This window comes from Ictalurus punctatus, chromosome 16, assembly GCF_001660625.3.
Source record: "Ictalurus punctatus breed USDA103 chromosome 16, Coco_2.0, whole genome shotgun sequence".
NCBI classification, from domain to species: domain Eukaryota; kingdom Metazoa; phylum Chordata; class Actinopteri; order Siluriformes; family Ictaluridae; genus Ictalurus; species Ictalurus punctatus.
Window position 1 is genome coordinate 20,325,583 of NC_030431.2, and position 15,193 is coordinate 20,340,775.

General features: G+C 38.1%; 1 protein-coding gene across 1 annotated transcript in view; it reads right to left on the reverse strand.

The window, feature by feature from the left end:
• The window catches only part of cntfr (ciliary neurotrophic factor receptor), a 184,198-nt gene that overhangs the window by 271 nt on the left and 168,734 nt on the right, over positions 1-15,193 (reverse strand). The window contains exons 7-9 of the mRNA XM_017489980.3: positions 11,036-11,225; positions 7,451-7,574; positions 1-520 (exon numbers count right to left, since the gene is read on the reverse strand). The exon at positions 1-520 is cut by the window's left edge and continues 271 nt beyond it. Of these exons, the coding sequence (XP_017345469.2) occupies position 520; positions 7,451-7,574; positions 11,036-11,225 (315 nt within the window). The 3' untranslated portion in view covers positions 1-519. The remainder of the gene's footprint in view (positions 521-7,450; positions 7,575-11,035; positions 11,226-15,193) is intronic.

Below are 15,193 nucleotides of genomic sequence, written 5' to 3' on the forward strand. Positions count from 1 at the left end.
GGGGAAGCTAAGGATCGTGGGAAAGAGAAATCTCCACGTCTTTGGCATGAACAGGTAGCTGTATGCTGCTGAATTTCATGACACACAAAGGTTGAGCTCGTACCACCATCGTACCTCCAGTGTGTGCAAAACATCAAAAAAAGGCTATGATTTGTTTGAAAAAAAGTCAAAGGGGAAAGAAGGATGGATGCTTTGCTTGTTTGTTTGTCTGTTTTTTCATTGTTGTGCTACTGTGAGACAGAAGCCTGTTGACTCACGTATCCCCATATGTTTAGCTTCCCTGGGGTACAGAGTCCCGTGCCTGCACTCACTCCACCTTCAGCCACGCTGCCCGTGATGCATTTCAGTTCGTTTTTCCCCCTTCCGTCCTTAATGTCATCATTTATTAATCTTACTATTTTTTTTTCTTTTTGTGAGAGAGAAAAAAAAAAAAAAACGAATTAAATTATCAATGCACGATATCCATTTAGATGTGCAAAATAGAACTAGAAGACTTTCCACAGGAATGAATTATAAACATCTGCAAAAAAAGAGAAAGAGAGAGAGAGAGAGAGAGAGAGAGAGAGAGAGAGAGAGAGAGAGAGAGAGAGAGAGAGAGGTGAGCTTCAGGTTAAAATCAACAACAAGCTTGTATAAATGAGTTAGCAAGCTAAGACTTCTCTATCAAGAAAAAAAATGCAGAAAAATGAAAGCAACATTTTTGCCATCCACATGAGTAATTACTGAAGTAGTATGTATCCATCCATCCATCCATTTTCCATACCGCTTATCCTACACAGGGTTGCGGGGGAGCCTGGAGCCTATCCCAGGGAACATGGTATAGCCGTAGCATGGCTATTTTAAATCAGGGTATCTTATAGTTTGAGTTACAATGGTAACGTATAGCTTCTCCAATACTGGTTGTGACTGAACTTTTCACAGTTTGGTTGTGCATGTTACACTAGTCACTCTTTAATTGCACAAATTTGCTAGACCTTGTGTACCGATCATATCTTATATCAGAATCTGAGCTTCTCTGACACACACATTTCATCTGAGGTGTTTGTGCAAGCTGATCAGTTCCTCTGTATGCAGCAGGAAACATGACACTTAACATAATTGCAGCCGGTTTTAAGCATTTCATTTATGATTCAGTGAATAATTTAACATGTGATAATATAATCTCTTCAGGAGCACGTTTAAATTTAAGAGCAAGACTGAAAACTCTGACTCGATTACAGGTTGCAATATTGCTGAAGGAAATGAGCTTCTACAAACACGTTTTCTTAAAAACACAACGACAAGAATGCAAACAAATATGACATATGGCGAGGCAGGATTTTAATTAGCATAGTTGTTCCAAACCCTGGTCTTGGAAAAACCTTTATATATTTTGTTGTTTTTATTGCTTCAACACAACTGATCTAGCTATACCTGGTTTTAATTATGTATGGAGTAGGGCTGGACGATTAATCGAAAAGTAATCGAAACCGAAATTCAGAACCTATAACCAGCGTTTATTTCGTTTTTTTTTTTTTTTTTTTTTTAAACCCTTTTACTACTTTCCCCTTAAAAACATACTACCGCATGTGTAGTCACGTGACTCCGCTACGTCCAGTCAGCGACATGGAAGCAACACGGAGGCGAACTCAAACACCGAGTCAACTGAGCAACTCGTACCAGAGAAAAACGCAGTGTTCGTCGTTTGGACGCATTTTGGCTTCAGTAAAAAAGACGCCGAACAAAATGACGTCATATGTAAACACTGCAGAAAAACCGTTTCAACGACCAAAGGTAATACCACCAATCTTTTTCAACACTCGGAGTACAATCACATTACTGAATATGAACAGTGCATGGCTCAAAATAAATTTGAGAGACTGATAAGCGCCCAGCAACAAGTGCCTCCACAAAGCAGGTGTCGATGACACAAGCATTTACAATGCTACACAATACGAAAAGGATTCAAGAAGATGGAAAGAAATAACTGACGCCAGTTGTTACTACATTGCGAAGGATATGTCTCCCATAGCTACATTGGAACGCAGTGGGTTTCAACACCTCGTTAAAACTCTTGACAGAACATACACTGTGCCATCGCCACCATATTTTTCCCAAACTGTGCTGCCCAACATGTACAAACATGAAGCACTTTGCAGCCACATCTGATCTCTGCTCAAGTAGGACGATGGACCCATACTTGAGCCTTACTCTGCACTAAATTGACGATGAATGGAAGCAGCACAACAGATGCCTTGAGACAGCATATTTTCCAGGCGATCACATGTCAGAGATGATTCCACAGGACCTGAGAGATATGCTTTCTGCGTGGGAAGACACGGAAGAGAACCTCGTGGCCATTACGACAGACAATGGCGCTAATGTTATCAAAGCTGCACAGCTCAATAGATGGACACGGCAGCAGTGTTTTGGACACCGGCTGCACCTTGCAATCAGTAAGTGCACATCAGCTAAACACACACAATGCTATAATATTCAATAATCTAACTGGTTGGTGACTGGCTGCTATATTCTTTCTGTGTTTGTTGTATGTGTCATAAATGATAATGTCTATATGTTTTATATGACTTGTGTTTTTTATTCTCCTTTTCTTTTCTGTGCTGATGTTCTTGTTAAGCACTTTGTTACATGTGTTTAAAAAGGTGCTGTATAAAATAATATTTTCCTTCAGCCCACTAAATAAATACTGTGACAACAATAAAAAAACTGTTCCTATAGCACCTTTCTTAATGTTACAATGTGCTTGATATTACAATGTTACAATATAAACTTCACATTACAATGTAACAAAATGCTACACTGAGTCCTCATTAGAGCAGAAATAAATAAATAAATAAATAAATAAATAAACAAACAGCTCTAGAAGTGTTATTAATCTGATATTATTGATGTAGTTTATGAGGCATTTCTCCTCTCATTCATTTTGCTACAATTGCTGTAAAAGCTTCGGATATAAGTGAAACCATCAATAATATAATCATAGATATATATATATTTTTTGGCGTGTGTGTTTATTTCAGAAAATGGAATGGAAGATCGACGTGTGGCGCGGGCAATGAGGGTGTGCAAAAACATAGTCAGTGCTTTTTCCTATCATTGAAAACGGCATGTTTCCCCAAGATGGGGATCAATGCAAATGATTACTGCAAGGGTCCTTGAGCAAAAGAAAGCCATCACACAGGTCCTCGCTGATAATACAAAAAAAAAATCAAGGCACCTTGTTCTATCTTGGGCTGACCTGGCTGTCTTAGAGACTGTCAACAAAGCTCTCTCCCCATTGATGGAGTTCACAGATGCCCTGTCAGGATAAGAGTATGTGACCATTTCATTTGTGAAGCCTATCCTACACATCCTCAATTCACGAGTGCTGGCTGAGGAGGAAGATGACACGGAGCTGACCAAAACAATCAAAACCAGCATCCTTGAGTACCTTAAAGGGAAGTACGCAGCCCCATCACAGAAGACTTACTGGACTCAGACAGTTTTGTTGATCCCAGATTTTAAACAACATACATTTCTGCACACCGTGTACCCACCATTCAGGAGAAAGTGAAAACAATGATGGAGTCAGCAGCGGCAGTTCGCAGGGAAAGTCCTACAGAGAGTACAGAGCCCTCTACAACTTCATCAGAAGCAAAGAAGCCAAAGAGATCATTAGGAAGTTTTTTTTTTCTATCCCAGGGAACTCAGGGCACAAGTTGGAGGACACCCTGGGTGGGGTGCCAACTCATCATAGGGCACAATCACACACATTTACCCACTAAAGATAATTTGGAAATTCCAATCAGCCTACAACACATGCCTTTGGACTGCGAGTGGAAAACGGAGTACCTGGGGGAAGCCCCTGAATCAAGGGGCGAACATGCAAGCTCCACGCACACAGAACAGATGTGTGATTTGAACCACCAACACCGGAGGGGCAAGGGAAACATGCTAATCTCTGACCTTGATTCTAGCATTCCATAAGAGGGAATTAAAATATGCAAAATTCATGCATTTTAGTTTTGGAAATTTAGAATAATATAATTGGGAAATCTCAGGGGGGAAAAAACCAAAACACTGACACTTTACTCCACACAAACTCCATTTTCTAGAATCCTTAGCCAAACACCTAACTCCAAACTCACCTTATTGCAATTCCCCAGACTTCTAATCGAAACCAAATAAATAATCCAGACTGTCACTGAATTCTTGCGAAGTGTCTCGGCTAACATTTCACTTGTGATGTTACTGAGCCTTTTGTTTGTGTAGACACTTTCCCAGTATTGACATTGTCTGTTTTGTTTATTGAGTTCTGCCTAGCCTAGCCTAGTTAAATCTGTCTGTGAATCGCTTGATACTTTGCCTGTCTGCTGACCTTGATTTTGGTTTGGACTTTTCATTCAATAAAACCCTGCACTTGCATCCAAACCCTGTCTTCGTGTAATAAGCATGTATTTACTAAAAATGGTTTGGTTTTAGCTGCCTAAAATTGATATTGTTTTCAGCAATTCAATCTAGACTAAGTCTAGTAACCAAATGACTAAAAGTGAACTAAAAGTATAGTGTTTTTGTCAAATGTAATGTTTAATTCAAGAAGGCAGAATGCAATCCATGGATGTTAATTGTTTTATTATTGTTGTATATATATATATATATATATATATATATATATATATATATATATATATATATATATATATATATATATATATATATATATATATATATAATCTACAATTAATTAATGAAAAACACTAACATTCTTACTCAACTAAACGTTTTAGTCAATAAATACCTATACATTCAGGCAACTAAGCAAATAAGGTTAATGCATAATTATAAACTGAAGAACAAGCGAGAATATAAACAGGGAAACCAGAATACAGAAAAAGATACAAAAGCCTTATAGGACTTTGCAACATTTGACCAACACAACAGAGTATAAAAGGGCAAGGAAATCAAGAACTAATAAAAGAAAAAAAAAATATCTACACACAATTAGGTAATACTGTATGCCAGTGACAAGATGGGGCAGAGACAGGACCAAAACAAAAACATGAACACATGGAAGTTGTTGCCATAGGAACTGCAACACCAAGAGGGAATCAGTGACAGCAAAGCTAAAACCTCCCCAAAATTTTGGTCAAATTGACTGTAAGTCACTTGGAGAGAACTTGGGCAAATGCCACATTAACTTAGTAGAATTCTAAAAAAAAAACTGCTCACCTTCAGGCTGGCATACGGCAAGGATCAGGGGCCCTGTTGGCTAACAGCAGGAGAACCTCAAAGCTTAGACAAAGCCGGGATTTGATCTTACAAGACTTAATGATCCAAACACTAACCCTGCTTTCACATCCCAGCACTTCCACAAAGACAGTTGTGCAGTGGCCTCAGCAGTGTCTTACCATAGCCTGCTGTGAGAAGGGGGAAAAATAGATCCACATCCAAATTCTCTCTGCCTGAATCTGGATTTGGTAGACAGGCAGCTGTGATGCTGATTCCATGCCTTTCTCAGACCTTTAATGACTGACCAATTAAATCTCAGTCTTGCAGACTAAGCTAGCTATCAACTTCCTGATACCATAAGGAGTAAAGATTCTCCTATAAGACTTCCAGCCACCTTGAAGCAGATCAAAGTCACTCAAGCTAGAAGGTGACATAGCTTCATGCCTCAGTCTTTCTGCAGAGCCACAGGCTCCTGATCCTATGCATGAGAGGGCTTTAATTAGGGCAGTGCTCATTATACCATTATACTGAGTTCTGGGTGAATAAGCACACTGTAAACATGTGTACTGTATGCCTACATAATGAATCTTCTGCTTGTTACTTGGCTGGCCTGTCAACTAATGGCTATTGAGGATCGATCACATTTACTGATCTTGGGTCTGTGGATTAGGCTGCCCTTTGTGAGTCTTGGGACCGGATGACTTGTACATGTCCTAACGAGGACTTGTGGGTGTCTCTATGGACAGCACTAGCTGAAATTCCAATATAAAGACCTCATCATCCTCACAGCTCTAAAGCGTGTTTATTCTACATGACATGACCGCTTGCAGCAGGAACAATGCAGTGATTTGATGTACTTGCTAACTATGCTTGAAAATAAATTAAATTATGTAATCTGTCTTACATAGAAGGAGAACACGGCAAAAAAAAAAAAAAAAAGTATTTTGAAGTCTACATTTTTGTTGACTCGATCAACCAGCCATCAAAAGGGGCCTATTAACGTATTGAAACAGCCCATAATTTGGCAATAAGGCATTGCCTCTAGGGGAGATGGCAAGGGCAAGTCGATAAGATTGCAGTAATTGGAAAACAGTATTGGAATGCAGGGTAAGTCTGTGATATCCATTGCTTTGGATTTCAGACATGATTTCTGAAAGCACAGAATGTGGGAGTCAGAGAAATGTTGCATAGTTTTATTATCGATTACTGCATCATCCATCAGCCAGGAACACTTTAATAACATAGTCTGCTTCGTAAACTATTAACAACCAACCTATCAACTGATTTTCAACCTTTTGTGAACATACTTTCATCTTCAGTTATAAAACTTCAGTTATAAACTATCTTTGTCAGGGTCAAGGTAAATCAGAAGCCTATCCTGGGAACCTTGTTTGGGAATACAACCTGGAGTCTATCCAGCTAACACTGGGTGGGAAAACACCCAGAAGCCTATCATAGGAAAACAGGGTGGGAATACAGCTTGCAGCCTATTCCGGTAAAACTTTTTGGGAATACAACCTGGAAGCTATCCTAGGAACCCTAGTTGGGAACACACCCTGGAGCCTATCCAGTAAACATTGGGTGAGAAAACAACCCGGAGGCTATCCTGGCGATCCTGGTATAGAATAAACCCTGAAATCTATCCCACTATCACAGGATGGGAATACGCCCTGAAGTCTATCCAACTAACACACGATGGGAATACGCCCTGAAACCTATCCTTACCACCAGTCCATCACAGACAGCATGTGCATACATACTCACACCTAGGGGTGTATCCAATCCAGCCACCAGCATGTTTGGGAGGCAGGAAGAAAATAGAGAACCTGGAGTAAAGCCATGTGGACTTGGAGAGAATATGTGAAACTCACAGCCAGCAACCTGAGGTCAGCATCAAACTGGGAACCCTGAAGCTGTGAGCCATTAATGGTATCTGCTGCCTACTACTGTGCCACCCCGCATCAAGAATTTTCAGCAAAATAACAATTACACTAGATTTTATACATGATAGCACTAAGAACAAGTTGACTGTCTTGACAGTATGGAATATGTATTAAAAATATCAGGTGTTGATATGTGACACAAAAAATGACTCGACAGGTTGAATCATGGTCACCTGACCTGTTGCTGTCTTTATATTGAGCTATTCAATTAAAGTGTTACTGTACATTCCATGTGAGTAATACAGGATACCTCTAGGATTTGAAATAAGGTAGATCTGACAGAAGACACTGGTACATACCACATCATGGACAGCAGAACACACGCCAGGAGGATATGGGATGAGCAGAGGAGGACATTGCATCCTCCTGTAGCACCACCCACTCTGGGCCTAGGTGAGGGTGGGGCAGCAGATGGCGTGGTCTCTACAGAGAGATCACAATTCCATAATTTTTATTACTAGAACAATTACAAGCAACAATTACAAGCAGCAGTTTGTTTGGGAAGGTCAACTCAGATAAGCTTTTCTAGCTGCGAGGAAATAACAATAAAAATGATAGTAATAATAGAGGTTATTTCAATAGACTGCTCCTCTGTGTGACAGAATTGACTAGACGTGGCCTTGCACGACTGCTGTGATAATCCTAGAATGTAGCCAGTTATAAGGAAGCAGAATATCTAGTTTTAGTAAGGTCTTAATGAAAAATATATAATAAACAGTATTCATTATGAAGACACAACATATCTATATATACAGGGGGAAAAAAAACCCAACAACAACAACAACAGTGGAATTATGTTTCTCTACTCATATAGTGGTTTTCATACCATGCTGCATGGCTGGAAAACTGATTTATTTCATACGCAAGCAAAAATGATTAATTTCATATGCAAGCACAGCACACTTTTATTATTTCTATATTATTTTTATCACATTATTATTTTACTAAAAGCAGCTCTGACAATAGCTCCAGCTGTCAGGTTTATAATAATGTGCACTTTTAATACAATATTGTTTCTATAGTAACAACTCATACAAGGAATTGTAGGAACAACACTCCACACTTTTTTTTCCCATTGTGATTGTTGATATAGTAAAGTTTTCTGTAAGGAGATGTTGATTTAACATTTACGGAAGAAGTGTCCAGTGTCAGTGCTTTGTAACAGTTACAGGTAAAGCTGTAGTAAATTTTAAGGAACGCTTTGCAGCTTCTTAGTAAAATGGCCAGTTGAACTGTTTTTGTCTTATTAGCTTTATGAAAGAGAAAAACGACAGACAGGAACTAAGATAGGTGATAACAGGAACTAACTTGTTTCGTGGATGTTCCGCAACATTAAACAAAACTATAAAAGTATAAAAATGTATAATTATTTGATTAATGAAAATATAACTGTTGGCAAATTGCTGTAGTATAAGGGGAATAGAACACGTGTTTTTCCTTATTACTAACAGTAACAGTTTTATTCCTTACTTAATATTGTTTGCTTGTTGTGTTATTTTCATGGTGTACATGAACAACATAACACTTCCTCATGAGCAAATACAAATCCCTCATAGCAACAAAGTCACTATAACTAAATAAATGAGTGCAATCAATAGCATTATACTGCATAAAGCAGATTAAATCCAGGATATGGAGAAACCTGGAGAAAAAAAACAAACAAAAAAAAAACCCCGAAACAAAACAACGGCACTTTGAGAGGATAGCCTCTGACAGCGATTTATAAAAAAAATGGACAGTTCTGCAGACTTTCTAAGTGTCTCCCACTTCTCAACTATAGCTTGAATGAAATACTCTGCCTTTCCAAAGTGGGAGAAATTCAATACTGTCTGCTGAAGAGGAGTACCCACATATTACCTCTAATAACAGTGATCGAGTTGTCAATGCTATTTTTTTTTAACTGCGTTGAACAGCGTCGCAGTGTTTGCTGTGTCTTCTACTGCGTCTAGAAGTCTCTTATCTGCTAGATGAGACTGAAACCATCAACATTACAATGAAAAACCAGCATTTCTTTAATCACTGCATCAGTTTTAGGATGTGCAGAAACATCAGCTCTCTGTAGTCATGAAGGTGCATTTGTATGGAGTTTTGTATGGAGTTTTGACTGACATGCTGGTAGGTCGACTCTGTCACACACAGACGTATCCAGTTAAAACCAGTCTACGGGTCGGACTACAAAATTGAGACACTACATACAGAATACTGGACGCTTTTAGCATGCGAGTGTCAATTCAACACCTTCCTCAGTGACATACTATAAAAATAGCACGAACAGCATTTCTCGGTGAGTTATGAGTCTGACACTGTCAGACTAGAACATAGGGTAACACTTTATAGTAACAGTACATGAATAATCATGCACTAATACCTGAATTAATACTTACTTATGATCCGATGATGAGTTAAGGCATGTACTAATCACGAATACAGTAGTTTGTGCATCTTTCTATGTTTGTGTACACAGCTGCACATAGCAAATTATATATACAATTTGAAACTTAGCACATTTATTTCATATTCTTTCGTATAGAGCATGTGTGATTTAATTTACCCCTACATTAATTCAAATAATATATTAACTAACAAATGTGCTAACATATACTTAAGGTGGACGTTATTCACGCAGGATTTCTTAAGACTCTTCATTAGTTTGTGGTTCATTAGTACATGCCTTAACTCATTATTAGTTAAAATTTATGTAAGTATTAATTCAGGTATTAGTGCATGATTATTCATGTACTGTTACTGTAAAGTGTTACTGAACATAGTTTGGTAACACACACGGTCTGGCTTGGAGTATTAAACACCCAGAAAAAAATAGACTATTCATGTTTCAGGGAAAAAAAAAAGTTCTGAACTGTAACTATCTTGTCACTGGTGTGGTATCATCAAAGGTGCATGTTTTTCAAAGGGGAACATTACACTTAGTGGACTAAGTGTCACGCATACCAGACAAAAAAAAAAAAAATCAGTTTGTCAGACTGATTATATTAAATTCCTCTTATATGTGTTAATTTATCAGTATTAATCTGAAATTTATATTGCATATTAGCATATTGGCCTATTTTGTCAGTAGCTGAATTTATGCCCCTGAGTTTATTGCTCTATTTTGCCCCCTAATTGAATAACAGAGATATCATTCTAGATATTTCAATTCAATTCCAGTACAGAAGGCAATTTTAATCTAAAACAAAGATGCTAATCCATTTGGTGGGCTGAATTAAAGGGATTAAAACTCTTTGCTGCTGCTGCTTTAAAGGTACCCTACAAACACCTTTCCAAATAAACAATACTTACTAAAGATACAAAAAAAAAAAAAAAAAAAAAAAATTGTACATTTGTATGTGGCACCCTACTTACAAGGAAGAGTATAATTTAGTACTTTTTTTCTCTGAGAGTGTAGCTTTGATTGATGCTAAATCTTTTATTTATTTATTTATTTTTAATCAAAGTCTACAGATTATTTTTAATATCCCTTACATCTTCTTCTGCTCTACCAGAAACACATTTTTATGACATCTCATTATAAAATTGCTATAAAAGGTACTATGTTAAAGCTTCAGGTCCACCTAGTTAATTCTCCAGTACAACCCTTAATAAGAATACGTTTGGCACTCTTAGCCATGTGAACATGTTTTTGATGTGTACCGGCCCTGTGTTCCAGCAGGAGGCAGTCTGACATTGCAGTGCTGTGTCGATTATAAAAAGTTGGACGGCACAGCATGGTCTCATGATCGGAGCAATTTGAATTTGTAACAATTTCCACAAATCTAATTTAGCGGCTAAGGTTTGTTGCTACTTTTCTTCAGATCATTCCTTCGACTTTGATGAAAAAATGGGCCAAGTGGTAATACACTGCACAGTGGGAACTCTGATGAGCTTACCTATGGGCAAGTCTGCCTCTGTGGTGGAGGTGATGGGTTTGGGTTCCTCTGTCCAGGGTGTTGCGTGCACAGCTACGCTCCAGTCACTCCAAGTGCCGATCTCCATGTCCTTAGCAGCTAGTTGGATGATGTACTCCTTCCCCACGTAAGCGTCTGTGATGGTGTGGGAGGTGCTGTCTGAGAGCTCCACCTGTTAATCAAGAGCCACACAGTCAGAGATCTCGCCAGTGAGGAACACAATTTGGAGATTAGATCATCAGTGTATGAAATCATCTACTGCCATGATATGACTTGCCTTATTTAAACATGGCTGACAAATTCAATGTGGCATGTTCTAATTTTACAAACCATATCTCAAATGGTGTACCGTACACCGCAATCTACCAGATGCTCTCGAAAGGGGCTCTGTGACGCATAGCCAGGGGGTCTGTGATGCCTTTATATTATTACAGTAGCGGAAATCTTAACTCAAATCTATTTTCATTTATTATTATGCTCCTATAGTATTTAGCCTGTTTGACTGGTCAGTTGAAATGAATGGGTTCAATCCAAACATCATTAAAAATAATGTCAACTTAGACGTAAAGGCTTCTATCAATGGAAAGTTCAGGATTAAACAAAGCTCTAGGGCACCAATAAAAAAGCCATGTACAGATTTAATTTAAAATAATGAGCCTAACATTTGAATAGTTTGATTATGTTCATAAAATAAATTTGTCCTGAAGGGGCTTGTGAATTATTATTTTTTTTTCCACAGTTAAAGGTAGTGTGGTTGCAAAATATTTGAGAACCCCTGCTGTATACTAATCTAGACTATGTACTTGAATATGTAGCACCTGATTTTTGAGAAACTGTAATAGGACAAATCAGAATATGAAAAGTCACAGTGCAGTACCTTATGTCATCGAACCATTCAGAATGGAGCTATTTTAAAACCCAAATATTCTTTGCTCCGCATTTGCATTCAAAATGTTCTCACTGTGTGCAATTTTTTTCACTGTGTGTGTGAGACATATAACTACAGCACTGTCAGGCAGCTCTACATCTTTTGCTATTTACAGCAGGCGCTGACTGTTGATTTGTCTGCTTTTTGGTTTTAGTACATCGTCCAGTTATTATTAGTGCACTTGGTGAGTTTCCCAGTTTGAACACGTTGCTCAAGCTAAAAGTACGCGGGTAAAGAGATACAGGTACAGGTTTTGCTGAAAAAAAAAAGGCCTGGATCTGGTGAGGGTCTTAAGTGAGTCTTCAGGACTGGACTTCAATACTGTTTAACCCTTTCTCACAGTACACTGGCATTCTATTCTGAAATTGATTCATCTGACATTTTCAATCACTATAAATAAATTAATTATTTTACACACAAGTCTATTATAAGATTAGTCAGGACACTGTTGGGTTTCTGTGTGTAGAGTATTGTGTCTGTGTTTGGCTGCAGGTGAGCAGGGTGATAGGAAAGGGGAGGGGTGTGAGCCCCCTGCTGGGCAAACAATTCACACCGCTCCACAATAACACTGGAACAGAGATAAAACAGGCAGCACAACTACTAAAGCTTTTCTTTTTCATAGTAAAACACCTTAAACAACTGGCACAATAAAATATTTACTTATTATAACATTTAAACCTAGTAGGCTAGGTAAAGATGACTGCAAATTCTTAAAGCCCTGAGTGTCTCCTTTCATATGAGCCATTAACCACTACTGTGGAGTGCAACATCACAAATTAATTCAATGCTGAACATGGACACCCTCAAAACATTCTTTTTTTTTGGCTTCTGGTAAAAAAAAAAAGAGTTAAGATTTGCTGAAAATCTTGAAAAGGAAGAACACGTATTGATGGTCGAAAGTTTTTTATTGGAAGACAGAGTGGATCGTCACATCCCAGCCCATCCTCACCGAGCTGTTAATCTACCAGTTCCACCTTATCAGCTAATCAATTGTGCACTGTATATCTACTATTCGGTGCTCACTAGCTTTCGCATAAAGCTTTCGTCTTGCCAGCGTCACTCTGAGCATTATCGAGCCTTCTCACTGTTTGTGTGTCTCAGTGTATGCCCTATTCGTTTTTCATTTGCTCTTGCCTTACCTATAACAGTCTGTTTGCAGAGAGTGACCTTTTGCCTGTTTTGTGGATTATAATTTAAAATTTTGGACTGTTTGTTGTAAACCCTTGTGCTGGTAACATGCAATCCTGAATCTAAGCCAACAATTTCTATGCATTTCTATAAAAAGTGCTTTGGAGTGTGATAAAGATATCCTGGTCATTCAATAACATGACTAAGCATCTGTTTAGGAAATATGAATACGTGAATGCATAAATGACACGTTATCCATCTAGCAGATAAGATTCATTAAAAATTCAACCGGTTAGACTGTGATATTCTGAGAAAAATGTTCTTGCAATGTGTGCCTGGTGATGTTCCTACAGCTACAAATGTTGCAGCGGCATTATATATATATATATATATATATATATATATATATATATATATATATATATATATATATATATATATATATATATAAAAATTATTAAAATTATACCTAAAATACATTCTCCTGAAAAAAACTGTTTCTTTATATATGTTTCTTTATATTCTTTATGAAAAAAAAGTTTCTTTATATATATATAAAGATAAAATATATATATATATATAATACATATACACACACACACACACACACACACACACACACACACACACACACACACACACACACACATATATATATATATATATATATATATATATATATATATATATATATATAAAGAAACTTCAGTTTTTTTCAGGAGAATGTATTTTAGATATAATTTTAATAAGATTTACAGATCTATCTTTATTGGAAAGGGTTTAAACGATGTTTTTCATGCTTGTTCAATAAACCATAAACAATTATTGCACATGCACCTGTGGATCAGTCCTCAAGACACGAACAGTTTACAGGCGGTAGGCGATTAAGGTCACAGTTACAATAACTTAGGACACTAAAGAGACCTTTCTACTAGCTCTGAAAAACACCAGAAGAAAGATGTCCAGGGTTCCTGCTCACCTGCGTGAACATGCCATAGACCTGCTACATGCGGCCAGAGCAATAAACTACAATGTCTGTAATGTTATACACATAAGACAGTGCTACAGGGAGACAGGAAGGACAGCTGATCGTCCTTGCAGTGCAACATTACATGTAACCATGTGTACCACCAGACGTGATAGAGAACTTGTAGATGCCTTGGTGGAAGAGTGGAGTAAAATCTCACAGGAAGAACTGACGACGCTGGTGCAGTCCATGAGGATGAGATGCACTGTAGTACTTAAAGCAGCTGGAGGCCACCAGATACTGACTATTCCTTTTAATATTGACCCCCCCTTTGTTCAGGGACTCATTATTCCATTTCTGTTCGTCAAATGTCTGTGAAACTTGTTCAGTGAGAGGACTTTTCTTTTTCTGTATACAGTATACACACAGTATATATTCTTTGAATCAAAGGTTCTTACATGTGTAATGTTTAGAAAATATTCTGCTAACCTAAACTCATTCTTAGATTTTCTCCCACTATTTATACACTGTCTGTACCAATGTGCGTGTGTGACTTTAAGGTTTCACTGACCCCTCACACCTGAAGACCATGTGTATATGAGCTCCATGATGAAGCCAGGGATTCACCAGTGAAAGCAGAGCACAGTGTTTCCCCCCAAGAAGTAGGAAATTTGCCTAATGCACTACAGCTGAGGCCTGGAGAAAGCGTGATGGCGAAGATCAACCAAAGCCCATGAGTCATCTGGGCATCCTTCACCCCTCTTTTCCACACAGCACCCTAGCTCTGTCTCCTGTTCCCTCTTTTCTCATTTTCTTCCCTTTCTCACGCAAACACAACACAGCTGAATCAAACAGTGCCACCCCAGTTAAGCAATCAGCAGTAATACTCAATTTCACAATGCCAGATGCTGGAGCAGCTTCCAAATAGCACGACGCGAGGAAAACCGTCCCGCCCACTTCTCCATCAGAGATTCGTACGCCAGCATCAGATCGCAACGTGGGTGTGGATTCGTTTTAATTTGAATTTGAAAGAATACACCTCTGTGTGGCACCTAATCACTTTACTGTGAAAAACCAAAGTGCAAAACCAGGCTTTTTTTTTTTTTTTTTTCTGATG